Here is a 27,210-nt window from a genome sequence, read left to right on the forward strand (position 1 = left end):
CTGCTGAGTACCTCCAGCATTTTCTGTGTGTGTTTCTTTGGATTTCCAGCATCTACAGAAATCCACGTGTTTAGGATATTGAAATGTACATACCTTTTGAAAATTGGAAATGGATGGAGACACATGGATGAGTGAATCCATAAGACCATCAGATATAGGAGCAGAAGTAGGCCATTTGTCCCATCGAGTCTGCTCCACCATTCAATAGTGAGCTGATCCAATTCTTCTAGTCATCTCCACTCCCCTGCCATCACCCCATACCCTTCGATGCCCTGGCTAATCAAGAACCTATCTATCTCTGCCTCAAATATACCCAATGACTTGCCCTCCACGGCTGCTCGTAGCAACAAATTCCACAGATTCACCACCCTCTGACTAGAGTGATTTTTCCGCATCTCAGTTCTAAATGGATGTTCTTAAATTCTGAAGTCGTGCCCTCTTGTCCAAGAATCCCCTACCATGGGAAATTAATAAATCCCCTACCATGCAGATGATACTAAGGTAGGTGGTGTTGTGGATAATGAAGTAGGTTTTCAAAGCTTGCAGAGAGATTTAGGCCAGTTAGAAGAGTCGGCTGAATGATGACAGATGGAGTTTAATGCTAATAATTGTGAGGTGTTATATTTTGGTAGGAATAATCCAAATAGGACATACATTGTAAATGGTAGGGCATTGAGGAATGCAGTAGAACAGAGAGATCTAGGAATAATGGTGCATAGTTCCCTGAAGGTGGAATCTCATGTGGATAGGGTGGTGAGGAAAGCTTTTGGTATGCGGCCTTTATAAATCACAGCATTGAGTATTGGAGTTGTGATGTAATGTTAAAATTGTATAAGGCATTGGTAAGGCCGAATTTGGAGTATTGTGTACAGTTCTGGTCACCGATTATAGGAAAGATGTCAACAAAATAGAGAGAGTACAGAGAAGATTTACTAGAATGTTACCTGGGTTTCGGCACCTAAGTTACAGGGAAAGGTTGATCAAGTTACGTCTTTATTCTTTGGACCGTAGAAGGTTGAGGGGGACTTGATAGAGGTATTTAAAATTATGACGGGAATAGATCGGGTTGACATGGATAGGCCTTTTCCATTGAGAGTACGGGAGAGTTGGGGGCAAAAATTTAAGGTTAACACAAGGGGAATTTCTTTACTCAGAGAGTGGTAGCTGTGTGGAACGAGCTTCCAGAAGAAGTGGTAGAGGCAGGTTTGGTATTGTCATTTAAAGTAAAATTGGATAGGTATATGGACAGGAAAGGAATGGAGGGTTATGTGCTGCGTGCGGGCCAGTGGGACTAGGTGAGTGTAAGCGTTTAGCACGGACTAGAAGGGCCAAGATGGCCTGTTTCTGTGCTGTAATTGTTATATGGTTATGGTTATTAACTTTACCATATCTAAACTGTTCAGGCCTTTTAACATTCAAAATATTAGTATAAATCCCCCTCATTCTCCTGAACTCCAGGGAATACAGCCCAAGTGCTGCCAGATATTCCTCATACGGTAACCCTCTCATTCCTGGAATAACTCTCCTGAATCTTCTCTGAACCCTCTCCAATGTCAGTATATCGTTTCTAAAATAAGGATCACAAAACTGCACACAGTACTCCAAGTGTGGTCTCCCGAGTGCCTTATAGAGCCTCAACATCTCATCCCTGCTCTTATATCCTATACGTTGAGTAATGAATGCCAACATTGCATTTGCCTTCTTCACCACTGACTCAACCTGGAAGTTAACTTTAAGGGTATCCTGCACAAGGACTCCCAATTCCATTTGCCTCTCTGCATTTTGAAGGATCTCCCCATCTAAATATTACTCTGCCCGTTTATTTCTTCCACCAAAGTGCATGACCATCCATTTTCCAACTTTATATTTCATTTGCCATTTCTTTGCCCGTTCCCCGAAATTATCTGAGTCTCTCTGCAGTCTTTCTGTTTCTTAAACACTACCCGCTCCTCCACCTATCTTTGTATCATCGGCAATTTTAGCCACAAATCCATTAATGCTGTAGTCCAAATCATAGACATATATCGTAAAAAGTAGCGATCCCAAAACTGACCCCTGTGGAACTCCACTGGTAACTGGCAGCCAGACAGAATACGATACATTTATTCCCACTCTCTGTTTTCTGCTGACCTAGCAATGTTCAACCACGGTAGTAACTTCCTGTAATTCCATGACCTCTTATCCTGCTAAGCAGCCCCATGTGCGGCACCTTGTCAAAGGATTTCTGAAAATCCAAGTACACTATATCTATTTCATGTCTTTTGTCCACCTGGCTTTTAATTTCCTTTAAAATTTGCAGTAGGTTTCTCAGGCAGGGTTTTCCTTTCAGGAATCCATGCTGGCTTTGGCATCTCTTTGGCTTTGGCATGTGTCTCAGGTACTCCGTAATCTCATCCCTAAATATCGATTCCAACAACTTCCCAAACCACTGATGTCAGGAATCCATGCTGGCTTTGGCATCTCTTGTCATGTGTCTCAGGTACTCCGTAATCTCATCCCTAAAAATCGCTTCCAACAACTTCCCAACCACTTTTGCCGGGCTAAGAGGACTATAGCTTCCTTTCTTCTGCCTCCCTCCCTTCTTAAATTGCGGGTAACATTTGCAATTTACCAGTCATCTGGTACAATGCCAGAATCTGTCGTTTGCTGAAAGATCATCGTCAAGGCCTCTGCAGTCTCTCCAATTACTTCCTTCAGAACCCTAGGGTGCATTCCATCAGGTCCAGGAGATTTATCCACACTCAGACCATTATCTTCCTAAGCACCTCCTCAGTCGTAATTGTCACTTCCCTGATACTCTTGAATGTCTGATATACTACAGACATCTTCCACTGTGAAGACTGATGCAAACTACTCATTCAGTTCCACTGCCATCTCTGCATTTCTCATTACAATATCTCCAGCATCATTCTGTATTGGTCCTATATCTACCCTTGACTCTCTTTTACATTTTGTATACTTAAAAAAGCTTTTAGTATCCTCTTGGATATTAGTCCCATGCTTACTCGCATCATTCATCAGTTCCTTCTGAATGACCTTCCTAGATTTCTTCTGCAAGTTTTTAAAAGCCTGCAATCCTCTATCTTCCCATTAGCTCTGGCTTCCTTGTACACCGTCTTTTGCTTTTGCTTTGGCTCTGACTTCACTTGTCAGCCTTGCTCTTTTCAATGTTTTGGGTGATTTTCACTAATTTCAAAGGACTGTGCCTCAGACAGCTGGGCTGTTACAATGCATCTCTAAAGTCTGACAGCAGAGTAAGGAGTGAATCTTCGATGGAGCAGAGTCAGAAACCAAAGAGTTGCCAGCCTGAGTCAGGGCTTTGGGGCTCCAGAAAGAGATGGGGCCTGGAGTTTACAAGCAGGAGGAAGACGAGGAATCAGACCAACAGGATGTGGCTACAAATGAAAGCTCAGAAGCAAATGTAGAGAGGAATAAATAGACAACATTTAGGTGAACCCCTTCAGCATGCCTGGACTGTGTACTCCTCTGCTTAGCTGCTGCATGAATTGCAGAGTTCCTCCTGCATTTTATGTGTATGTGTCTACATTTCCAGCAACAGCAGAATCTCATGTGTTTCATATCTGCATTTTTAAGAATATTCTACTTTGGCATTAAACACGCAGAAAGTTTGCTGATATTAATTGTATTCATTATTGGGGCTGCTTTCTGTGTTAAAAGAGCTGCTGAGTTTTCTATACACAAAGAAATTGATATGGACATGTAACTGGTGCCTGCAGAAACTTTTAATGGCACCGTGATTACCTAGAAAGCGTTGCGTTTGAAAAATTCGGCATCTTTGACGCCTGCGCTGAAGCCCCGATTGAATGCGCAGGCGTCAAAGATACCGACGGTCCCGAATGTTGCGCATGCGCAGTTCACAAAAGGCCTCGGAAACTCGGCGCAGGTAAGAACGATTCTCTGGGTCAGCCTTTACAACACCAACTGAGGGACAATTGCAGTGAGTCCAGTCGCTCGACCCTCAATCCCGGCACAGTCCTGCTATCGTCCCTCTTTCTCAGCCCCACGATCCTTATTCGGGCCCCGGGGAGCTTCCGGCTGATGAGGGAATGGGAACCGATGGATCTCTCAGACAGCTGAGCTCCCGCTATCTAAATGTAAGGATTGGGAACTCGGAGATAGGGCACAACAATCTTTTACATCAGCTGTTGAGAAAATCACATTTGTTTTACCTCCAATCCCAAACAGGAGAATATCTGCAGATGCTGGAAATCCAAGCAACACACACAAAATGCCGGCGGAGCTCAGCATTAGTACTCTTTTCCATAGATGCTGCCTGGCCTGCTGAGTTCCTCCAGCATTTTGTCTGTGTTGCTTTGTTCCACCTCCTCCTGGTCTGAACTATTTTACCCGTGAGAACATGTTTTGACTCATTCTCTCTGGGAAGGTAATTATATCAAACAGCTTTTTGCCCTGGGCAACGATTAGCTTTTACATCACAAATGTGCCAGATGTCTCCAATGAGACAGACTACTGCCCTTCCCTTCAGATTCATTGGCATTGCCATCAATGAGTTCACCTTGGGGAGGGTTCGGGGAAATATTTATGTACAATACAGAAACTGGTATTATCTGTGTCTATTGTGGAGATGCAAAAGTTGCTGGAGAATTTACAAGTGGGAAAAAGTGGAGTGATACTTGGAAATGTGACTTTTTAAAGTGTAATTTATCAAGCAAACCGCATATGGACAAAGTGCAAACGCTCTGGTGAGAAAATCCTTCAATACCCGTTACAGGCCTGTTACACAGGTTGTGTGAGAGTGCAGGTGAACTTGATCAGACCCAGAGGAGATCAAAGTTCTTTTCAACAGTGATTTGCTAGCTGTAAAGATGAATACCTCTCTATATAAAATTCACTGTGCACATGTTGACACTGGATTACAAAAATGCACAATACAGGCTACATGTGCACACTGGTCATTAGAAATTAGAGGGGACATTGGTGGGAAGGTGGGGAGACCTCCATTGTCCCTGATGCCCTCACCTACAAGATGTGCATCCAGCTGCAGCTTGTAACCCTGCACTTAAGGAGTTGGAGCTGGAAATGGATGAATTCCGGATCATCCAGGAGTTGGAGGGGGTGATAGATATGACATGAAGTGAGGTGAGTTACACACAAGGTGCAGGACACAGGAAACTGAGTGAGAGTCAGGAAGGGGAATGAGGTTAAACAGCCATCACAGAGTACTCTTGTGGTCAACCCCACAACAACAGGTAGACCACTTTAGAAACTGGTGGGGGGGTGGATTACCTGGCAGAGGTAATTCAAAGGGTTGATAGAGGATTTGTTAGTTAGGGGAACAGAACAAGAAGGGAACTAATATCTTTGTGGTAAGGCTTACTACAGCTAGTGTCGGGGGGGGGGGGGGGCGGGGGTGATGTGGTTAAAATAAGCTGTAGGGGGAATGGGAGCCAGAATGAGAGAGCAGATAGTGGAAAGGGTGAATTGAATTGATTTTATTACATACATCCTTCATATACATGAGGAGTAGAAATCTTTTGGTTATGTCTCCATCTAAATGTGCAATGTGTAATTTATAGTAATTCATAATAAATAGTTTGCACTTAGGACAGTCAATATAACATAGAAATCAATTAATCAGTCTGATGGCCTGATGGAAGATGATGTCCTGGAGCCTGCTGGTCCTTTTGCTGTGGTACCGTTTCCTGGATGGTAGCAGCAGGAACAGTTTGTGGTTGTGGTGAATTGGGTCCCCAGTATCCTTTGGGCCCTTCTTCCTCGGTACAGCTGTTCACCCTCTCAACAGCAAAGGGGTTTACCCTGTCTCCATTCCTTCTGTAATCCACAACCAGCTCTTTAGTTTTTACGACATTGAGGGAGAGGTTTTCTTGACACCAGACAGGTGTTGTTCAGACCTGTTAATTTGTAAAAGCTTCCCAATATTTTTTGCTCTATTATTTACCCTCTCTTTAGCTTTTATGTTGACTTTGGCTTCTCATTTCAGCCATTGTTGAGTCCTCCTGCCATTCTAATGCTTCATTGGGATGTATCTACCATGCACCTCCCGAATTGTTCCCGGAAACTCCAGCCATTGCTGCTCCATCGACATTCCTACCAGTTTCCCCTTCCAATCAATTTTGTCCAGCTTCTCTGTCATAGAAACCTGGAGAAGTTCAGTGCAGAAACAGACCATTTGTCCATCTAGACAATGCTGAAAACATTTAAGCTGTCTGATGCAATGACCTGCACTGGGACGATAGCCCTCCATACCTCTACCATCCAGCTGCCTGTCCAAACTTCTCTTAAATGGTGAAATCGAGCTCACATGCACCAGTGTGCTGGCATCTCATTCCACACTCTCACAATCGATTCAGTGAAGAGCTTTCCCACATGTTGCTGTTAAATTTTCACCTTCCTCACTTACCCATCACCTCTGGTTGTCATCCCACCCAACCTCAGTGGAAAAACCTGCTTGCATTTACCCTATCTGTACCTTCATAATTTTGCATACTTCCAACAAATCCTCAAAACAATGTATAGTTTCCTTGTTTATGCTTAGAGCCTTGTTTAGGTGCATAAGATGATGAGGGGCATTGATCATGTGGATAGTCAGAGGCTTTTCCCAGGGCTGAAATGGCTAACAGGAGGGGGCATAATTTTAAGGCGCTTGGAAATAGATACCGAGGGAAAGTCAGGGGTAAGTTTTTGCATAGAGAGTGGTGTGTGGGTGGAATGCACTGCCAGCAGCGGTGGTTGAGGCAGATACAATAGGGTCTTTAAACAGCCTCTTAGACAGGTACATGGAGCTTAGAAAACAGAGGGCTCTGCGCGAGGGAAACTCTAGGCAGTTTCTAGAGTAAGTTGCATGGTTGGCACAACATTGTGGGCTGAATGGTTTGGAATATGCTGTGGATCAGCCCAAGATCTTAAAGCACAAACTAACGGAGATGGGAGTAGACTCTCACATGGTGGATTGGATAGTGGACTACTTGACAGATAGACCTCAGTATGTGCGGTTGGGAGACTGTAGGTCTGACACAGTGGTCAGCAGCACAGGAGCGCCACAGGGAACCGTACTCTCTCCGGTCCTGTTCACCCTGTACACATCTGACTTCCAATATAACTCGGAGTCCTGGCATGTGCAGAAGTTCGCTGATGACACGGCCATAGTGGGGTGTGTCAGGAATGGACAGGAGGAGGAGTATAGGAAACTGATACAGGACTTTGTGATATGGTGCAACTCAAACTACCTGCGTCTCAATGTCACCAAGACCAAGGAGATGGTGGTGGACTTTAGGAGATCTAGGCCTCATATGGAGCCAGTGATCATTAATGGAGAATGTGTGGAGCAGGTTAAGACCTACAAGTATCTGGGAGTACAGTTGGACGAGAAGCTAGACTGGACTGCCAACACAGATGCCTTGTGCAGGAAGTCACAGAGTCGACTGTACTTCCTCAGAAGGTTGGCGTCATTCAATGTCTGCAGTGAGATGCTGAAGATGTTCTATAGGTCAGTTGTTGAGAGCGCCCTCTTCTTTGTGGTGGCGTGTTGGGGAGGAAGCATTAAGAAGAAGGACGCCTCACGTCTTAATAAGCTGATAAGGAAGGCGGGCTCTGTCGTGGGCAAAGTACTGGAGAGTTTAACATCGGTAGCTGAGCGAAGGGCGCTGAGTAGGCTACGGTCAATTATGGAAAACCCTGAACATCCTCTACATAGCACCATCCAGAGACAGAGAAGCAGTTTCAGCGACAGGTTACTGTCGATGCAATGCTCCTCAGACAGGATGAAGAGGTCAATACTCCCCAATGCCATTAGGCTTTACAATTCAACTGCCAGGACTTAAGAACTTTTTTTTTTTAAAGCTATTATTAATGCTTTTTGAGTTAGTGATTTAGATGCATATCATATTATTACTGAGTTAAGTATTGTATGTACAACAAGTGTATGGGACATTGGAAAAAATGTTGAATTTCCCCATGGGGATGAATAAAGTATCTATCTATCTATCTATCTATCTATCTATCTATCATTTCAATGTTCTATGTTGAACAGTGAAATAACTTTGGCTATCCTACAACCCTCTGATAACCACCCTCCCCCACCCCCCGTTCACTAAGGATGATTTGGTTATCTCTGCTAGGGGCCCGACAATTTCTGCACTTGCCTCCTGTAGGGTCTGAGGGAGCACCATGTCATGCCCTTTTCCACACTCCCATAGACCCTGTGTCCATCTCCTGAGTAAATAGAGATGAAAACATATTTAACATCTCCCCCATCTGCTTTGGTTCCTCACGTGGATTGCCATTCCGGTCTTCCAGAGGATCAACTTTGTGCCTTACAATCCTTTTGCTCTTAATCTATCTCTAGAATCCCTGAGGATTATCCTTCATCTTTTTTGCGACAGCAACCTCATGCCTTTTAGCCATCCTGATTTATATCTTATTTGTTCTCTGGCATTTCTTATCCTTCATAAGTACCTACCTGCCTATCCCTGTTATACAACTCCATTTTGTGCTTCACCAGGGTCTCAATATTTCTTGAAATCCAAGGTTCCCTACAGTTTCTATCTGTATATTTTATTCTGAGAAGCACATACCCACTTTGCTCTTTCAAAATTTCACTTTGAAGGCCTGCCATTTACCAAGCACACCTTTGCCATAAAGGAGCCTGTCCCAGTCCACAGTTGCCAGATCCTAGTGTCATAATTCCAGGTGTTGATCCATGCCCTGAACACATCCACCTTTCCTATCATGCTCCTTGCATTGAGATATACAGGGTTTAGCATATTCACTGCACCATGCTCAACGTTTTTCATTCCTGACCTTGTCTGAGGTCTGAACAACATCTGTCTCCACAACCTCTCCTCTATTTGTTCTGTCATTCCCCCTGCAACTTTAGTTTACCCCCCCCCCCCCATGCCCCACCTCCCACCATGCAGCTCTATCACCCCTTTGGCTTTCATCTCCCAGATCAATAAAAAGGAGGTGCATACAGGCAGATAGGAACAAATGGGCTACTTATGAGATACAGGAAATTCAAGTGAACACTGATGAAAGAAGGCATGAGGTTGCCCCAGCAGACAAGGTGAAGGAGAATCCTCATGGATTCTGCATTTATGTTAAGTGCAAAAAGTTTGCAAGGGAAAAAATTAATCCTTTGCAAAATCAGAATGATAATCCGTATGAGGAGACAAAATAGATGGGGGGAGATTTTTTCTGCATTCGTATTTACTCAGGAGGTGGACACAGAGTCTATAGAAGTGAGGCAAAGCAGCATCAACTTCATGGAGACTGTACAGATAGATAGATAGATAGATAGATAGATACTTTATTCATCCCCATGGGGAAATTCAACATTTTTTCCAATGTCCCATACACTTGTTGTAGCAAAAACTCATTACATACAATACTTAACTCAGTAATAATATGATATGCATCTAAATCACTAACTCAAAAAACATTAATAATAGCTTTAAAAAAAAAAAAAAGTTCTTAAGTCCTGGCAGTTGAATTGTAAAGCCTAATGGCATTGGGGAGTATTGACCTCTTCATCCTGTCTGAGGAGCATTGCATCGACAGTAACCTGTCGCTGAAACTGCTTCTCTGTCTCTGGATGGTGCTATGTAGAGGATGTTCAGGGTTTTCCATAATTGACCGTAGCCTACTCAGCGCCCTTCGCTCAGCTACCGATGTTAAACTCTCCAGTACTTTGCCCACGACAGAGCCCGCCTTCCTTATCAGCTTATTAAGACGTGAGGCGTCCTTCTTCTTAATGCTTCCTCCCCAACACGCCACCACAAAGAAGAGGGCGCTCTCAACAACTGACCTATAGAACATCATCAGCATCTCACTGCAGACATTGAATGACGCCAACCTTCTAAGGAAGTACAGTCGACTCTGTGCCTTCCTGCACAAGGCATCTGTGTTGGCAGTCCAGTCTAGCTTCTCGTCCAACTGTACTCCCAGATACTTGTAGGTCTTAACCTGCTCCACACATTCTCCATTAATGATCACTGGCTCCATATGAGGCCTAGATCTCCTAAAGTCCACCACCATCTCCTTGGTCTTGGTGACATTGAGACGCAGGTAGTTTGAGTTGCACCATATCACAAAGTCCTGTATCAGTTTCCTATACTCCTCCTCCTGTCCATTCCTTACAGAGGTGGAGGTGTTTGCCGTCTGAAGGCAAATTGCCATGGATAAATCCCCAGGGCCTGACAAATTGTTCCCTCGGACCCTTTGGAAGACAAGTGCAGAAATTGTCGGGGCCCAAGCACAGATATTTAAATCATCCTTAGTGACAGGTGAGGTACTGGAGGATTGGAGGACAACCAATGTTGTTCCGCTGTTCAAGAAAGGCTCTAAAAATAAACTAAGAAATTGTACATTGGTGTGCTTGACATCAGTAGGGGGAAAGTTATTGGAACGTATGCACAGGAACCGGATATATAAGTATTTGGATAGATGTGAATTGATTAAGGATAGACAACATGGCTTTGTGCTTGGTAGTTCATGGCTCACCAATCTTATAGAGTTTCTCGAGGAAGTTATCAAGAAAGTGGATGAAGGCAAGGCAGTGGATGTTGTCTACATGGACTTCGGCAAGGCACTTGACAATGTCTCATATGGGAGGTTGGTCAAGAAGGTTCAGTCACTCAGCATTCAAGATGAGATAGTAAATTGGACGAGACACTGGCTTTGGGAGAAGCCAGAGTGTGGTAGCAGATGGTTGCCTCTCTGACTGGAGGCCTGTGACTAGTTGTGTGTCATAGGGATCAGTGCTTGATCTGTTCTTGTTTGTCATCTATTTCAGTAGTCTGGATGATAGTGTGGTTAACTGGATCAGTAAATTTGTGGATGACACCAAGATTGGGGTGTAGTGGACAGCGAGGAAGACTATCATGGCTTACAGTGCGATCTGGACCAGCTGGAAAAATGGTTTGAGAAATGGAAAATGAAATTTAATGCAGACAAGTGTGAGGTGTTGCACTTTGGTAGGACCTACCAGTGTAGGTCTTATACAGTGACTGGTTGGGCACTGAGGAGTGTTGTAGAGGAAAGGGAACTGGGATGTCTGTAATTCACTGAAAGTGGTATCACATTTAGATAGAGACGGAAAGAAAGATTTCAGCCCATTGGCCTCCATGAACCAAAGCACTGACAACAGTAGATAGATGAAAGTTGTAAAAGAGGTTCCGAGAGTTCAGAGAAAATTCACAAGGATTTTGCCAGGTCTGGAGGACTTGGGTTACGAGGAAAGATTGAACAGGTTAGGACTTTATTCCTTGGAATGTAGAAGATTGAGGGGAGATTTGATTGTGATAAAGGGGCATAGATAAAATGCAGGCTGGCTTTAACCACGGAGATGGTGTGGAACTACAACCAGAGGCCATAGGTTAAGGGTGAAAGGTGAAATGTTAAGGGGAACATGAGGGGAAACTTCTTCACACAGATGGTCATCTGGGTGTGGAATGAGCAGCCAACACAAATGGTGAATGCGAGCTGGATTTCAACATTTAAGGAGTTTTGTGTAGGTACCTGAATGGTAGGGGTGTGGGAGTGGGGAGTTTAAATAGTTTAGCACAAGCTAGATAGCCCAAAGGGCCTGTTTCTTTGTTGGTACTTTTCTGCAAGAGCCTTTAACAGCTGTGCGGACCAACCATTCACCTCAGCAAGAAATTTTTATAAGGCATTAAAACTGTGGCACTTTAAGTTAATAATACATATAAGAAAATCCCAGCTGCACGTCAAGAAAGACTATTTGTGTGAGAATTTTTCAGTTACTGTGTGGCCAGGCACCCATGCAGCTCAGCAGGAACAGGGAATAATACCAATGGAGGGAGACAAACTGAGCCAAGGCACAAATTGGAGACCACAGAAATGTCCCATTCCTATAGAAACAAGAAGAGCATCAGGGAATTGATGGTTATTCCAGATACCAGCACTGTGCCCAGTTAGAAGATGATTTCTCTGTCCAACTTGGGTGGAACCTCACTGTAACAGTGTGATGCTGGATCAGACCTTGGCAACTCAAGTAATCTCATCCGAAATGTTGTCCTACACCCAGTGATGGATTTTGTAAATCTTTTTACAGGTTAAAAACGAGAAGGAATTTGTCTCCTGGAAGCTCAGACATGGCACACCAGTTTTGCTGTCTCTGTCTAGATATTTAAGAAGTGAAGCAAGGGATTCAATCGACCATCCTACCTGATCAGACTACGGGGCAGGATTCACTCAGTCATTTGTCCAACTGGCACGCCCGTCATTTTACACAGGGGAGAGCCCATTCTTCTGCTCAGACATTGAGAATGGATTCAGTCAGTCATCTCAACTGAAAGTACATCAGCAAGTTCACACTGGGCAAGGTCATTCACCTGCTTAGTCTGTGTGTAAGAAAGCACTTAGTCTGTCATCCCACCTGTGGACACACCAGTCAGAAGCTGGTCATCTGCTGAATTTCTGGGAAAGGATTCACTCGGTCATCTGACCTGATGGCACACCAGCGAGTTCAGACCGGGGTGCGGCCGTTCACTTGCTCGGACTGTGGGATGCGATTCACTCGGTCATCCACCCTACAGAGTCACCAGCGAGTTCACACTGGGGAGAAGCCATTCACCTGCTCAGTCTGTAGGAAGGGATTCACTCAGTCATCCAGCCTACAGAGTCATCAGCGAGTTCACACTGGGGAGAAGCCATTCACCTGTTCAGACTGTGGGAAGGGATTCACTCGGTCATCTGACCTAATGGCTCACCAGCGAGTTCACACCGGGGAGAGGCCATTCACCTGCTTGGACTGTGGGATGAGGTTCACTTTGTCATCTCACCTACTGACACACCAGCGAGTTCACACTGGGGAGAAGCCGTTCACCTGCTCAGTCTGTGAGAAGAGATTCACTCACTCTTGCACACTACTGATACACCAGCGAGTTCACACCGGGGAGAAGCCGTTCACCTGCTCAGTCTGTGGGAAGGGATTCACTCAGTCAGCCAACCTGCAGAGTCATCAGCGAGTTCACACTGGGGAGAAGCCATTCACCTGCTCAGAATGTGGGAAGGGATTCACTCTGTCATCCCAACTACTGAGTCACCAGCGAATTCACACTGGGGAGAAGCCATTCATCTGCTCAGTTTGTGAGAAGAGATTCACTCACGCTTCCAGCCTACGGAGTCATCAGCTGTTTCATACTGGGGAGAAGCCATTCACCTGCTCAGTCTGTGGGAAGGGATTCACTCGGTCATCTGAACTGAAGGTACATCAGAGAGTTCACACTGGGGAGAGGCCGTTCACCTGCACAGACTGTGGGAAGGGATTCACTTGCTCATCTACGCTGAAGGTGCATCAGCGAGTTCACACTGGGGAGAGGGCGTTCAGCTGCTCAGTCTGTGGGAAGGGATTCATTCAGTCATCCAACCTGCAGATACACCAGCGAGTTCACACTGGGGAGAAGCCGTTCACCTGCTCAGACTGTGGGAAGGGATTCACTCGGTCATTTGAGCTAATGGCTCACCAGCGAGTACACACCGGGGAGCGGCCGTTTACCTGCTCGGACTGTGGGAAGGGATTCACTTTGGCATCGAAACTAGTGAGACACCAGCGAGTTCACACTGGGGAGAAGCCGTTCACCTGCTCAGTCTGTGAGAAGAGATTCACCAACTCTTCCACCCTACAGAGACACCAGCGAGTTCACACTGGGGAGAAGCCTTTCATTTGCTCAGTCTGTGGGAAGGGATTCACTCGGTCATCCCACCTACAGAATCATCAGCGAGTTCACACTGGGGAGAAGCCGTTCACCTGCTCAGAATGTGGGCAGGGATTCACTCAGTCATCCCACCTACAGAGTCATCAGCGAGTTCACACTGGGGAGAAGCCATTCACCTGCTCAGTCTGTGGGAAGCGATTCATTCAGTCATACACCCTGCAGATACACCAGCGAGTTCACACTGGGGAGAAGCCATTCACCTGCTCAGAATGTGGGCAGGGATTCATTCAGTCATCCCACCTACAGAGACATCAGCGAGTTCACACTGGGGAGAAGCCATTCACCTGCTCAGAATGTGGGAAGAAATTCACTGATTCATCCACCCTACAGAGACACCAGCGAGTTCACACTGGGGAGAAGCCGTTCACCTGCTCAGTCTGTGAGAAGAGATTCACCAACTCTTCCAGCCTACTGACACACCAGCGAGTTCACACTGGGGAGAAGCCTTTCACCTGCTCAGTCTGTGGGAAGGGATTCACTCGGTCATCCCACCTACAGAATCATCAGCGACTTCACACTGGGGAGAAGCCGTTCACCTGCACAGAATGTGGGCAGGGATTCACTCTGTCATCCCAACTACTGACACACCAGCGAGTTCACACTGGGGAGAAGCCATTCACCTGCTCAATCTGTGGGAAGGGATTCACTCAGTCATACACCCTGCAGATACATCAGCGAATTCACACTGGGGAGAAGCCATTCACCTGCTCAGAATGTGGGCAGGGATTCACTCAGTCATCCCACCTACGGAGACATCAGCGAGTTCACACTGGGGAGAAGCCATTCGCCTGCTCAGAATGTGGGAAGAAATTCACGGATTCATCCACCCTACAGAGACACCAGAAAGTTCACACTGGGGAGAAGCCGTTCACCTGCGCAGTCTGTGGGAAGGGATTCACTCAGTCAGCCAACCTGCAGAGTCACCAGCGAGTTCACACTGGGGAGAAGCCATTCACCTGCTCAGAATGTGGGAAGGGATTCACTCTGTCATCCCAACTACAGAGACATCAGCGAGTTCACACTGGAGAGAGGCCATTCACCTGCTCAGAATGTGGGAAGAAATTCACTGATTCATCCACCCTACAGATTCACCAGTCAGTTCACATATTCTGAGCTTTTCACCTGCTCAGAATGTTGGAAAGGATTCATTCAGTCATCCCAACTACTGGCACACCAGTCAGTTCACATTCTTGTTAATTCCTTGCTTTTGCTTGCTGAGGACATTCATTTTAAGAGAGAGAGTGATTAAGAAGTCAAATCAGTTGGGCTTGCAGCTTGTTTACATCGCTCACAGCTTGTTTAGATTTAACCGAGGACTCAGACACTCAGAGTCAGGCGGAGATGAAGGAGGAAAAATGGAAGGATCGAAACCAGGGAACTAGTAGCCAAGGGTCACTGCTTAGAGCTTTCCTATGCCCACAAGGGTGGGTTAAGTATCAATTCACCATACATCGAATGTGTGGTTATCACCTCATTTGATCCTTAGGTGTGGATCCGAATTGGCGTATCCTGTGAAGACCACTTATGTGTTAACCCTTGTCTGGGTGTGATGTGATAATTTACTTGAAGATGATACCCCTTGTGACAAGTCACTTTCGGTGATAATTCGTATGTGATTTGAAACGACAACGGATAAAGTCTACAGCGACTGTTCTCTCATTTTACCACAATGGAACCTTTGGAATTCGATGTAATTGCCCTCTCTCGACATTTACCCTGGATTACAAATATTTCTCTTTCATCACCTATTCCGTGGATGAACTGAACTTCCATACTTTACCATCTCAAGACTCTAAGCCTTGTTTCCGTCGAGCTCAATAGTTTGGGAGTTATATTTACACACATATATACACATAACACTGTTAACTTTTATTTATCTTGCTTAATTTACTTTGTTATAAGTAGATACTAATAAAGATAGTGGTTTTAACATCAAAACCAGACTCCAGGAGCAGTCAATTGCTGCTGGTTCATTTCTAAAGCTTTTGTTTCTAGGTTTTTGTTCGTAACAAAATTGGGGCTTGCATCTGGGATATGAACAAATTTGAGGATGTGTTGATTAATTATTGATTTCATTGGAGAAATCCCTTTTGATTTATTTGTGTGTGCAAAATCAGCAGCAATGGATGTTGATAAATGTCTGGTAGCACCAACCTCTGAGGCATTAGAGGACGTCAGAAGGATCGTGTTGTTGTGTATTGCGAAAAGGTTTAAAATTGCTAAGGTGAAATTGACAATGAGGAAGGCACAGATGCAGAGGATTATAACTGAATGTTATGTATTTGAGGGTGTGTTTAACATGGAGGAGTTGGAGGTGTTTCCTGAAAGTAAACCTAGTGAGCTTAAGCTCCATTACAAGTTAGAAAAGTTAAAGATGGAGGCTGCGGAAAGGCAGAGGCAGTTTGAGGCTAGAAAGGCAGAAAAACAGAGGGAGGAAGCAGAAAGACAGAGGGTGTTCGAGCTGGAAAAGATAGAGAGATTGCAGCAAAGGGGTCTAGCGTTAGACTCTGGTGATAAGTCTGTGGGCAGTCGGGAAGTTAAATTGGTACCTCCACTTGACGAGGCAGAGGTTGATAAATACTTTCAGCATTTTGAAGAGGTTGCTCAGAGTTTAAAGTGGCCAAAAAGGGTTGGCCTATTCTCTTACAATGTGTAATTGAGGGGAAGGCTCAGCAAACCTATTCTGCTTTGACAGTTGATGAAGCAGCTGATTATGACATAGTGAAACAGGCTGTGCTCAAAGCTTACGAGTTGGTCCCAGAATCATACAGGCAAAAGTTTAGAAATTCAAGGAAATCTGTGAACCAGATTTATATGGAATTTGCTTGTGAGAAGTTTGTGTTTTGACTGCTGGTGCACATATAAAAATATAAATGATGATTTTAACAGCTTGAAAGCATTGGTTGTAATTGAAGAATTCAAAAGGTGTGTCCCTGATGACATAAATACGTATTTAGATGAAAAGGATGCTGCTACATTGCAGGAGTCTGCTAGATTAGCAGATGAGTTCGCTTTAACTCATAATGTTAAATTTACCCAGAATAAGAGTTTCCAAAAGAGTAGCAGGGATAACCAGGGTAAACCAGAAATTAAAGCTGGGACTAGTGACAAGAGTAACGATGAAGGGAAGCAGTTGAAGGAGAAATATTCTGGTTTGTCTTGTTACTGTTGTAATAAGCTGCTCATATGATGGCTAACTGTTCTATCCTGAATAAGAAAAACAAAAAGGAGGCAGTCCCAAATGCCTGTATTCAATATATTGAAGCACCTATAAACCCACAGGGTTCTGAACATTCTGTTGAGGCTCAGTTAAGGAGTGAGAGGTCTGACCGAGTTAAGAAGGGATTCGATCATTTTATGTCAGATGGGTTTGTATTAGTAAAGGAACGGTCAACCCCAGTACCAGTGAAAATTCTTTGAGATACTGGGGCTTCTCAGTCACTTATATTAGACAGCGTTCTAAAGTTTGGTGATGAGACTAACACTTGTGAGGTGAATCTTATTAAAGGCATTGGGAGCGGCATTTTATTAAAGGCATTGGGGCTTCTGTGCCATTGCACAAGGTAACTTTACAGTCAGGGTTGGTTTCCAGACCTGTTAAGATTGGATTATGCTCCAGTTTACCAGTGGAAGATGTTACTTTGCTGTTAGGGAATGACCTGGCAGATGGTAAGGTAGTTCCTGCAGTGCAGTTGACAACTAAGCCAACCACTGACGACCCAGAGATGGATTTTAACATTTATCCTTCCTGCGCAGTAACTCACAGTATGGCTAAAAAGTCTGCTGATGCAGACGGTTCTGTGCAGCATGATTCTGATACCCATGATAGCCAAAATCGGGATTCAGGTTATGCTGACTTGTCAGGGACTTTTCTGCCTTCATTGTTTCAACAGGATTCAGGTAGTAAGTCTGATGAGAAAGACTTATCCCTGTCTAGGAAGGAGTTTATAGCAGAATAGAACCGGGACCCTGAGATGGAAGTTTTAAAAGAAACAGCTCTCTCAGATGATGAGATTAAGAAAATGCAAGTCGGGTATTATCTCAAGGATGGAGTGTTAATGAGGAAGTGGAGGCCACCTGCCATACCTGTGAGTGAGGAACGGACAGTTGTTCACCGAGTTGTAGTTCCTAAAGTGTATAGGATAGAAATGTTAACTTTGGCCCACAGTATGCCCTTAGGTGGCCATTTTGGAGTGAATAAAACTAAACAGGATTATGAAGGAAATTTACTGCCTAATTTGAGGAAAGATGTTATGACCTTTTGCAGAACCTGTCACACTTGTCAAGTTGTGGATAAACCCAATCGGGTCACACCAGTGGCCCCACTCCAGCTTATACTTGCATTTGGTGAACCCTTTTCCGAAGTTATAGTGGATTGTGTTGGCCCATTGCCAAAGACTAAAGCTGGCCATCGGTATTTGCTAACTATTATGAGTACCTCATCCAGATTTCCAGAGGCAAAACCTGTCAGGAATATTAAAGCTCAAACTGTGACGAAGGCTCTTACTAAGATTTTTACTCTATTTGGTTTGCCTAAAGCAATCCAGTCTGATCAAGGAAGTAATTTTACATCTGGTTTATTCCAGCAGGTGGTTTATGAACTGGGAGCTAAATGAATTACATCATCTGCATACCATCCGGAATCACAAGCGGCTTTAGATAGATTTCATTCTACCCTCAAAACAATGAATAAGACATACTGTGTTGAAAATGGAAAATACTGGGATGAAGGAATATATTTGTTTTTGTTTACAGTAAGAGAGTCAGTACAGGAATCACTGGGCTTTAGTCCATTTGAATTTGTATTTGGTCACAGCGTGAGGGACCTTTGACCTTGTTAAAGGAACAGTGGATTGATGTTAACTTCTTAGACTATGTTTTGAAGTTCAAAAACAAACTAAACCAGTCCTGTAGCCTAGCAAGACAGAACTTATAGATTTCTCAAAGCAAAATGAAGTTTTGTTTTGATAAGCAGGCTTGTGAAAGAAAATACCAGGTGGGGGGTAAGGTGCTTGCCTTATTTCCAATGTGGATGAATCCACTTAAGGCGAAACTCAATGGACCATATGAAATAGTCTCTCAAGTTAATGATGTGAATTATGTTATTAAGACATCCGACCGACGTAAACCAACACAGGTGGTACACATAATATGATACAGACTTATTTTGTCAAGCAGGCACCATCTGTGAGTGTTGTTGTCAAAACATATGAATCTGGCAACCCTGAGAATGAAAGAATTGACTCGTCTGAGACTTTTCACAAGCCAAACATGGTCTCAGTTAGGCTAATGATCTCGGTTGTTCAAGAAAACATTGATAATAAGTTGGCTCATCTGCAGCCAAAGCAACAACAACAGCTGAAGGAATTAATTCTGAAGTTTAAAGGTTTATTTCCCAATGTTCCCAAGCAAACCACGGTCGCAGTACACGACGTAGATTTCGGTCTAGCCAAACCGATTAAACAACATCCATATTGCATGAAGGTAGAAAAATGTAAATTGGCTGAGCAAGAAATTGAATATATGCTGAACAATGATATTATTAGAGCTGTGATTATGGACTGTGCCTCTAAGAACCATGTCTGTGAGAGAGAGAGAGAGAGAGAGAGAGAGAGAGAGTGCGGAGGGCCTGCATGATGGACAGCTGGTGTTCAGCACAATGGTATTTAAAGGAGTGTTGCTGTTTGTTTCATAGGACAGGCAGACACACAAAGGCTAGTGGGAAGAGTTGTCACTGAAGTTTTAAATGCCCACGAGGGTGGGGTTGAGGATCAGTTAAGAGGAATCAGTCTGTGACTATTAGTGCATGTAAGAGCGAACCCTGTGAAATCTGCTAGAAACCCTTGCCTGGGTTGGTAGATTGTCACTTGAAGACGGTGCTCTTAAGTTGGTCATGTTTGGCTAACTTGGAAGATTTGGAGGACATCGGAAGAGGGTCGACGACACCTGTTTGGATGCCAAATCTCTCACTCACTTCAATCCCGTGAACTGAACTAAATATCCTTACCACACCAGCGTAAGACTGCATCATTTACTAGCTAAGTTTGGGAAATATATATTTACACCTATATATGCATAACACTGTTAGATTTTGTACTGATTATGGAAAGGTAAATGCAGTAACAAAAACAGATGCATATCCTATCCCTAGGTTGGATGATTACATCAATAAGGCTGGAAAAGCTAAATTTCTTACAAAGGTTGATCTGTTGAAAGGGTATAGGTATGTTCCATTGACGGACAGAGGTAGAGAAATTTCTGTGTTTGTGACACCTGGGTTGTATGAATACAATGTTTTGCCAATTGGAATGAAAAATGCTCTAGGAACATTGCAGAGAATGATTGATTCTGTAATTCGAGGGTTGGAACACACAGATGCCTGTACTAATGACGTAGTCACAGGGAGTGACACTTGGGAAGAGCATATCTCTGCAGTAGAAAAGCTGTTTGACAGGCTTTCCCAGGCCAGCCTTACAGTTAACTTACCTAAGAGTGAATTTGGCCATGTCACTGTGACCTATCTTGGCAATGTAGGTCAAGGCAAATTGGTTCCTGTTCAGGCAAAAGTCCAGGCAATTTTCTGAATTTTCTATTCCGACTGGTAACAAGGCTCTTGGAAGGTTTCTGGGAATGGTTGGATATTATCGTAAGTTCTTTAAGAACTTTGCTGATATCGCTCTTCCGCTAACTAATCTGAAGAAGGGCGAAAAGTTTGTTTGGACCGAGCCTTGTCAGAAGATTGATTGAAAGTTATGATTTGAGATTAGGCCAATCAATGTAGATAGATAGATAGATAGATAGATAGATACTTTATTCATCCCCATGGGGAAATTCAACATTTTTTCCAATGTCCCATACACTTGTTGTAGCAAAAACTCATTACATACAATACTTAACTCAGTAATAATATGATATGCATCTAAATCACTAACTCAAAAAGCATTAATAATAGCTTTAAAAAAAAAAGTTCTTAAGTCCTGGCAGTTGAATTGTAAAGCCTAATGGCATTGGGGAGTATTGACCTCTTCATCCTGTCTGAGGAGCATTGCATCGACAGTAACCTGTCGCTGAAACTGCTTCTCTGTCTCTGGATGGTGCTATGTAGAGGATGTTCAGGGTTTTCCATAATTGACCGTAGCCTACTCAGCGCCCTTCGCTCAGCTACCGATGTTAAACTCTCCAGTACTTTGCCCACGACAGAGCCCGCCTTCCTTATCAGCTTATTAAGACGTGAGGCGTCCTTCTTCTTAATGCTTCCTCCCCAACACGCTACCACAAAGAAGAGGGCGCTCTCAACAACTGACCTATAGAACATCTTCAGCATCTCACTGCAGACATTGAATGTGTCGTCAACAAATTTAATTTGCAGATTGGAGCTGTGAGTGGCGACACAAGTCATGGGTGCACAGAGAGTAAAGGAGGGGCCAAGGAGACAACCCTGAGGGGTATGTGTGCTGAGGGTCAGAGAGACAGAAGTGAGGGAGTCCACACTTAGCACCTGCTGGCGATCTGACAGGAAGACCAGGATCCAGCTACACAAGACAGGGTGAAGGCCGAGGTCTCTGAGCTTCTTGTCGATACTTCACGCCTTCGTATGGCTACTGCTCTGCCCATGACTGCAAGGAACTGCAGAGAACTTTGGAGAGCGGAGAACATCAGAGAAACAAGCCTCCCCTCCATGGACTCTTCCTACACTTCCCCTGCCTCAGAAAAGCAGGATAAGAACTCAAAGATCCTCACAATCTGGACATTCTTGCAGCCAACCTGCTCTCCCTTCAAGGAAGCTATACAAAAGCCTTAAAGTGCATACAGAAGGCTCAAGATCGGCTTCCTGTCTGTGGTTATTAGCCAAATGAATGATAAAATGTACTCAACCTCACAATGTAACTCGGCATGACACTGCACCATATGTCTATCTGCACTGCAATTTCTCTGCAGCCATAATGCTTTGTTACAGTTTTGTCGTATATCAACTCAATGTACTGTCATAATGTATTGATCTGTGTGGATGGTACATCAGGCAAATTTTTCACTGTAGTTCAGTACATGATGATAATAAACAATATCCCCATTTTAATTGTGTGGAAAGATTAGACAGACTGAGCTTCTGCTTTGGAACCACAGAAGGAAAATTAACTGTTGCCTTTTCTGAGGAATGCAAATAAATAGAAAAGGCTTCAATCTCGCATTACGATCTGCGGTAACTGGGATCAGGTGACCGGTGGTGGGTCTCCCATATCAATATCAGAATCAGGTTTAATAGCACCAGCATATGTCATGAAATTTGTTGTCTCTGCAGCAGCAGTAGAACCTAACTCATAACAATAGATATTGACAATTGTGATTTAAAATAAGAATATACATATTAAATAGTTAAATTATATACCGTAAGTAGTACAAAAAATGTAATAAACTATTTTAATAGTGTGGAACTATTTGACTGACTGGGTTGTTGCTTTGGAAATTCTAGAGTGAAGCTTAGCTGAACTGTACACATTTATGAGGAGCTGAGATAAATCAAAAGGCTAAATTCTCACATAAATGGGTCACACATCCAGAAATATCGGCTGCACTTCAGCAAGTAAAGCAGTGGAATGAAACATGCTGAACGTATTGCAGAAAAAAACATTGTCCACTCACTATGAGAGGAAGTGACAGATCCGGATCTCACTGCCTTGTCTGTACGGGTGAAAGATGAAGCTACACGTACACGTAGAGCAGTGACCCGCAGACGCTGCAGATCTGCAGAGAAACCTGAATACGAAACGGGATCAGGTGGCGGGTGGAGGGTCTCCCACCTGAACCGCTAACTCCGCTCCTCACCCTCACACGCTGCCCGACCCATTGGCCGCATTTCCCACATTATTTCATATTTACACCAGATACATATTTAGTTTTTCCCTCCATATCTTCCCCGTCCCTTTCCCTCCACCGCCCTGGTCACAAAGTCATGGGCTCGATTCACATCCCGGTACAACACACAATTCAGACCCATACAGGAAGTGCGCAGGTTTCATTTAAATCAGTTTATTCACATTCCTCCAGCCTCACTGGACAGGAACACTGAGACATCAAGTGAGAAACAGCAGGAAGAGGCCATTCAGCCCCTCTAACCATCAATGAGATGGTGTCTGCTCTCCCATCTCAGACACATGTTTCTGCCCGATGCTCATTTCCTCGATCCATTTGGTCTCCACACATCTGCTGGCTTCGGTTTTATGTGAGGACAGTCACTGAGGGTGGTAATTTACAGACTTTCGCCTCCCTCAGAGGGGAGACATTTCCCCTCATCTCAGTCCTGGACAGTCCATCCCATTTTTCAGAGACTCAGATCCCTGGTTCAACCGGTAATGATGTTGTGCATTTCAATGTGTTCACCTGTCAGTCCTCTACTCTCTAAATGAAAGAGTTATCACATTTGATCTTTCATGTGATGACCCATCACTCCAGGGGTCAGTCTGGTGAATCTTCATTACACTCTCTATAACAAATACTCTCTAACCTCTGTGTTAATCCTCTGTGGCATTAATTACCACCTTCTGCAGCCCCGTGTTGCCCCAAACACTCTCCTCCCCCCGTCACTATTTCCACCTTCCCACCTCCCCCCTCACCTGGATCCACCTCTCACTCCCCAGCTCTTGCCCCATTCCCACCCCTCACCTCTTTTCTCTGACTATTTCCCGTCCACTCTCAGTCCAGAGGGAGGGTCTCGGCCCGAAATGTTGACGGTCCATTTCCCTCCACAGATGCTGCGTGACCCACTGAGTTCCTCCGGCAGTTTGTTCTTTGGTCTGTATAACCCGTGTTAGTATGGGGAGCGGGATTTTACACCATATTCCAGGGACAGTCTCAACAAATCCCTAATAATTGTCACTTTGCCGGACCATTGGCCCCGCTTGCAGGGCAACAGTCTGCCGGTGTTTGCCCCCCCAATGTGGTGAATCCCTCTGCTCGCCACCACTGTGGGTTCAGACATTTCCACAGATGAGCCCCTCCTGTCCCCACCGGGACAAACATCCTGTCCGACCCGTCTCTCACCATCTTCATCCTTTCAATAAAATCCCCCCTCTCCCTCCCTCACCCCGGGGAGCCGGCATCAAACAGAAGGGCCGAGCGGTCTCCTCCTATCTCTCAGCGATACATCAGACTCCGGCCGCAGGAGACGCTGCACAAACTCCCCAACTTCCCTCGGAGGGAAATAGAAATCAGAAAGCGGACATTTACATTGAGATTTGTTCCGCTCTGTCCAGACTCCGGCACCGCAGCGAGAGACGAACTCAGAGGGGTAACGCCCTCTCGGCTTGTCCGCTTTCGCTATTGGGTGTAACCAGTGATTGACATTCTTGCGCACCAATGGAAAAAGCGAAGCTCTTGAAGCTTTGTTTTTCAGCGGTGGGGGAGGGGATGGTCACGTGATTGGTAGCTCAGCCGTTAAACCGATAAAGCTCGAGCTCTCCAGCGCGGGGGTGACGTAAACACCGCGCACGCGAGGGCAGGTCCCGGTGTGGGGACCTATGTGTGACGTCAGTCGCGTGGATTCACCTGTGTGACGTCACCCGTGGGCGAGCGCTCCCATTTGAAAACACCTGAATGGACGTTTCTGATTATTTCAGTGGGACAACAACATTAATCACGGGTTTCATCACTGAATCCAGTGTTGTGAGATGTAAAGTCCCTGTTATGTGTCCGGCTGTGCCGTGTTGTTGGTGGAGTGGGCAGCGTGGTGTTTGTCTCGATACGGGTCACACCACCAGAATTGCCAGCGGGGTCCACACACAGTGTATTAGTCAACAGAAAATCTCGCGTCCCTGCAGTCTTTGTCTCCTGGTAAACTCAACACCCTGACAATGTGGACCATAGACACCCCTTCCTCTTTAAAGTCAGTCATTCATTCAGACAGCTGATCGCTGAGAGGAATTATATTTATTGGTCATTAAAGTTCGCCCAGATTCGTTTGGACGGATTTGATGTGGAGTTCGGGGTGTCACAGTGAAAGGGCCGGACGGCCGAACTCTCTCTGTTGTCCAAACATGCTTCCAGGTGAGGCGACACTTCACCTGTGAATCTTCCGGAGTCGCCTATTGTGTCCGCTGCTCCCGATGCGGCCGCCTCTACACTGGTGACACCAGCTCCTCCGCAGTTGTGCGGGGTAGGGTTGTTTTTTTGGGGGGGGGGGCAGATCGATGTTATTGTTCCCCTTTGTGCTTGGGGGGTGGGTTTTGGGGGTTGATGATCGGGATGCCGTTCTTTTTGATGCGGGGGGTGGGGTGGGAGTTTGATTTTTCTCTCTGAACGACTTTCATGCTCTTTCTTTGTTTTGTGGTTGTCTGGAGAAGAAAAAAAAACCGCGAGAATTGTTTATGGATACCTGCTTTCATAATAAACTGATCTTTGAACTATCCGCTCCCAGCGGGACTTCCCGGTGTCCAAACATTTTCAATTAGATTCCGATTCCCATTCCCGTCCCGACGTGTCAACCCATCGCCTCCTCTTGTGCTAAGCTGTGGTCACCCTCAGGGTCCAGGACCTGCACCTTATATTCCGTTCGGGTAACACCCCCCCCCCACCACCTGTTGGCAAGAATATCGATTTCTCCTTCCGGTGAACAAATCTCCCTCCCTCTCACTCCCTTTCTTCCTCTCTGACTTTTCACGTCCTCTCACGTGCTTATCACGTCTCTCTGGGGCCACTGCTCCTATTCGCCACTCTCCTCTCCTATTAGATTCTATTTTCTTCTGCTTGAGCTTTCCCACCTACCTGGCTTCACCTATCACCTTTCAGCTAGATATTTCCTCGCCTGCCCCGATTTTTTCACATAATTCCCCCATTCCATTTCAATCCTGAAGGAGGGTTCACTTTTCGATAGATGCTGCCCGGCCTGCTGAGTTCCGCCAGCATTTTTGTGTGTGTTGCTCTGTATTTCCAGCATCTGCAGACTTCGTCGTTTGTGATTTACCTCTCCGTTGTCCCTCCGCCCTCCGGCCACAGGTGGTGATGTGCAGACCTACAGCCACTGGTGGCGCCATACAGACCTCCGGCCACTATTGGCGCTACGGTGAACCTCCTGCGTCTTGCCGACCGCAGCGTTTGCCGGTGTGTTTCCTATTCGGGCGGTGGCCAGCTCCGTGTTAAATGTTTAACCTTCACGGTGACTGAAGGAAGCTGCAGGTTCATGAGGGACTGTTACTGTCAGATTCGGCAGTTCTTCCGGCTGCTCATCGGACCCAGGACTGATGTTTAATATTGTGGATCTGTGAATGTTGAATCAGTTCTGTATCAAATCCCCTGTCTCAGGTACTTACTGTCTCTACCACACTCACAATGTACACTAGAAAGACCACTCGGCCAATCTGGTCCCAGCCCATATTTCTGTTCCGTATCAGTATATCAAAATCTATTCCTGCTGTTCACCTCTCACTCTCCCTGTGATGACAGGTTGCAACTGGTCACCAGTCCGTCGGAGAAGAGATTTCCCTTGAATTTCAGAGAATCACAGAAATCTACAACACATTACATGACCTTCGGCCCACAATGTTGTGCCGACCATGTAACCTACTCTAGAAACTGCCTAGAATTACCCTACCTCATAGCCCTCTATTTTTCAAGGCTCTATGTACCAATCTAAGAATCTCTTAAAAGACTCTATTGTATTAGTATCTACCACCGTCGCTGGCAGCGTATTCCGCACACAGACACCACTCTTTGTTTAAAAAACTTGGTTCTGACGTCTCCCCTGTGCCTACTTCCAAGCAGCTTAAAACCATGCCCACTCGTGTTAGCCATTTCCGTCCTGGGAAAAAAGCCTCTGGCTATCTGATGCACCATCAATAACTCTCAGAGACATGAGTCAAGGTAGGCTTTTACTGGCTGGAAGAAAGCACCGTCAGCAGCAAGCAACCACCACACAACATCCTGGAGACTGAACGAGGAGCAGTGCCTCCAATCGCCTTTATACAGGGGTTTGTGGGAGGATATAAGTCAAACTCAAGGCCCGCGGGCCAAATCTGGCCCGCGGTGGAATTACCTTTGGCCCGCGAGATAATATCTAATTACTATTAAAGCTGGCCCCAGTAATCGAAGCGCCTATGGCGTATGATATGGCTAATACTGAGTTTATTCAGGTACCAGGTTTTCAGGGTTTTTAAGTGTTTATTCGGCAGTCTTGCTCGGCAGTCTTCTTCATAAGAAACGGAATTTGTAAAGTGAAACACTTTGTAGTTATAGCAGAGACTGAGACACATGAGAGCAGGCTGAAAAAACGGAGGCAACGAAAGCTGCGTTCGCACGCGTCCGACTGATCCGGCTCTCATGAAGCTGCATTTTGCTCAATCTGGCCCGTGATCTCAAATGAGTTTGACACCCCTGAAGTAGAGCATAGAATTCAACAAACTCTGCAAATGCAAATATAATTAAATATCAATGAATAATGAAAGCAATGGGTGTAACCCTGGGGATCCTCACTAGGCTGGGC

General features: G+C 45.1%; 1 protein-coding gene, 1 long non-coding RNA gene and 1 pseudogene across 2 annotated transcripts in view; 2 read left to right on the forward strand and 1 right to left on the reverse strand.

The window, feature by feature from the left end:
- Positions 1 to 27,210, reverse strand: part of LOC140722301 (uncharacterized) — a 1,042,646-nt gene that overhangs the window by 894,857 nt on the left and 120,579 nt on the right. The gene's annotated exons all lie outside the window — the stretch shown is intronic.
- Positions 1 to 27,210, forward strand: part of LOC140722307 (uncharacterized) — a 141,716-nt gene that overhangs the window by 90,029 nt on the left and 24,477 nt on the right. Inside the window, exons 10-12 of the mRNA XM_073037094.1 lie at positions 3,767 to 3,904; positions 12,438 to 14,849; positions 25,728 to 25,794. Of these exons, the coding sequence (XP_072893195.1) occupies positions 3,767 to 3,904; positions 12,438 to 14,849; positions 25,728 to 25,794 (2,617 nt within the window). The remainder of the gene's footprint in view (positions 1 to 3,766; positions 3,905 to 12,437; positions 14,850 to 25,727; positions 25,795 to 27,210) is intronic.
- The window catches only part of LOC140722293 (uncharacterized), a 236,665-nt pseudogene that overhangs the window by 40,296 nt on the left and 169,159 nt on the right, over positions 1 to 27,210 (forward strand).

The sequence above is a fragment of the Hemitrygon akajei genome, unplaced genomic scaffold, assembly GCF_048418815.1.
Source record: "Hemitrygon akajei unplaced genomic scaffold, sHemAka1.3 Scf000074, whole genome shotgun sequence".
Classification (NCBI taxonomy): Eukaryota; Metazoa; Chordata; class Chondrichthyes; order Myliobatiformes; family Dasyatidae; genus Hemitrygon; species Hemitrygon akajei.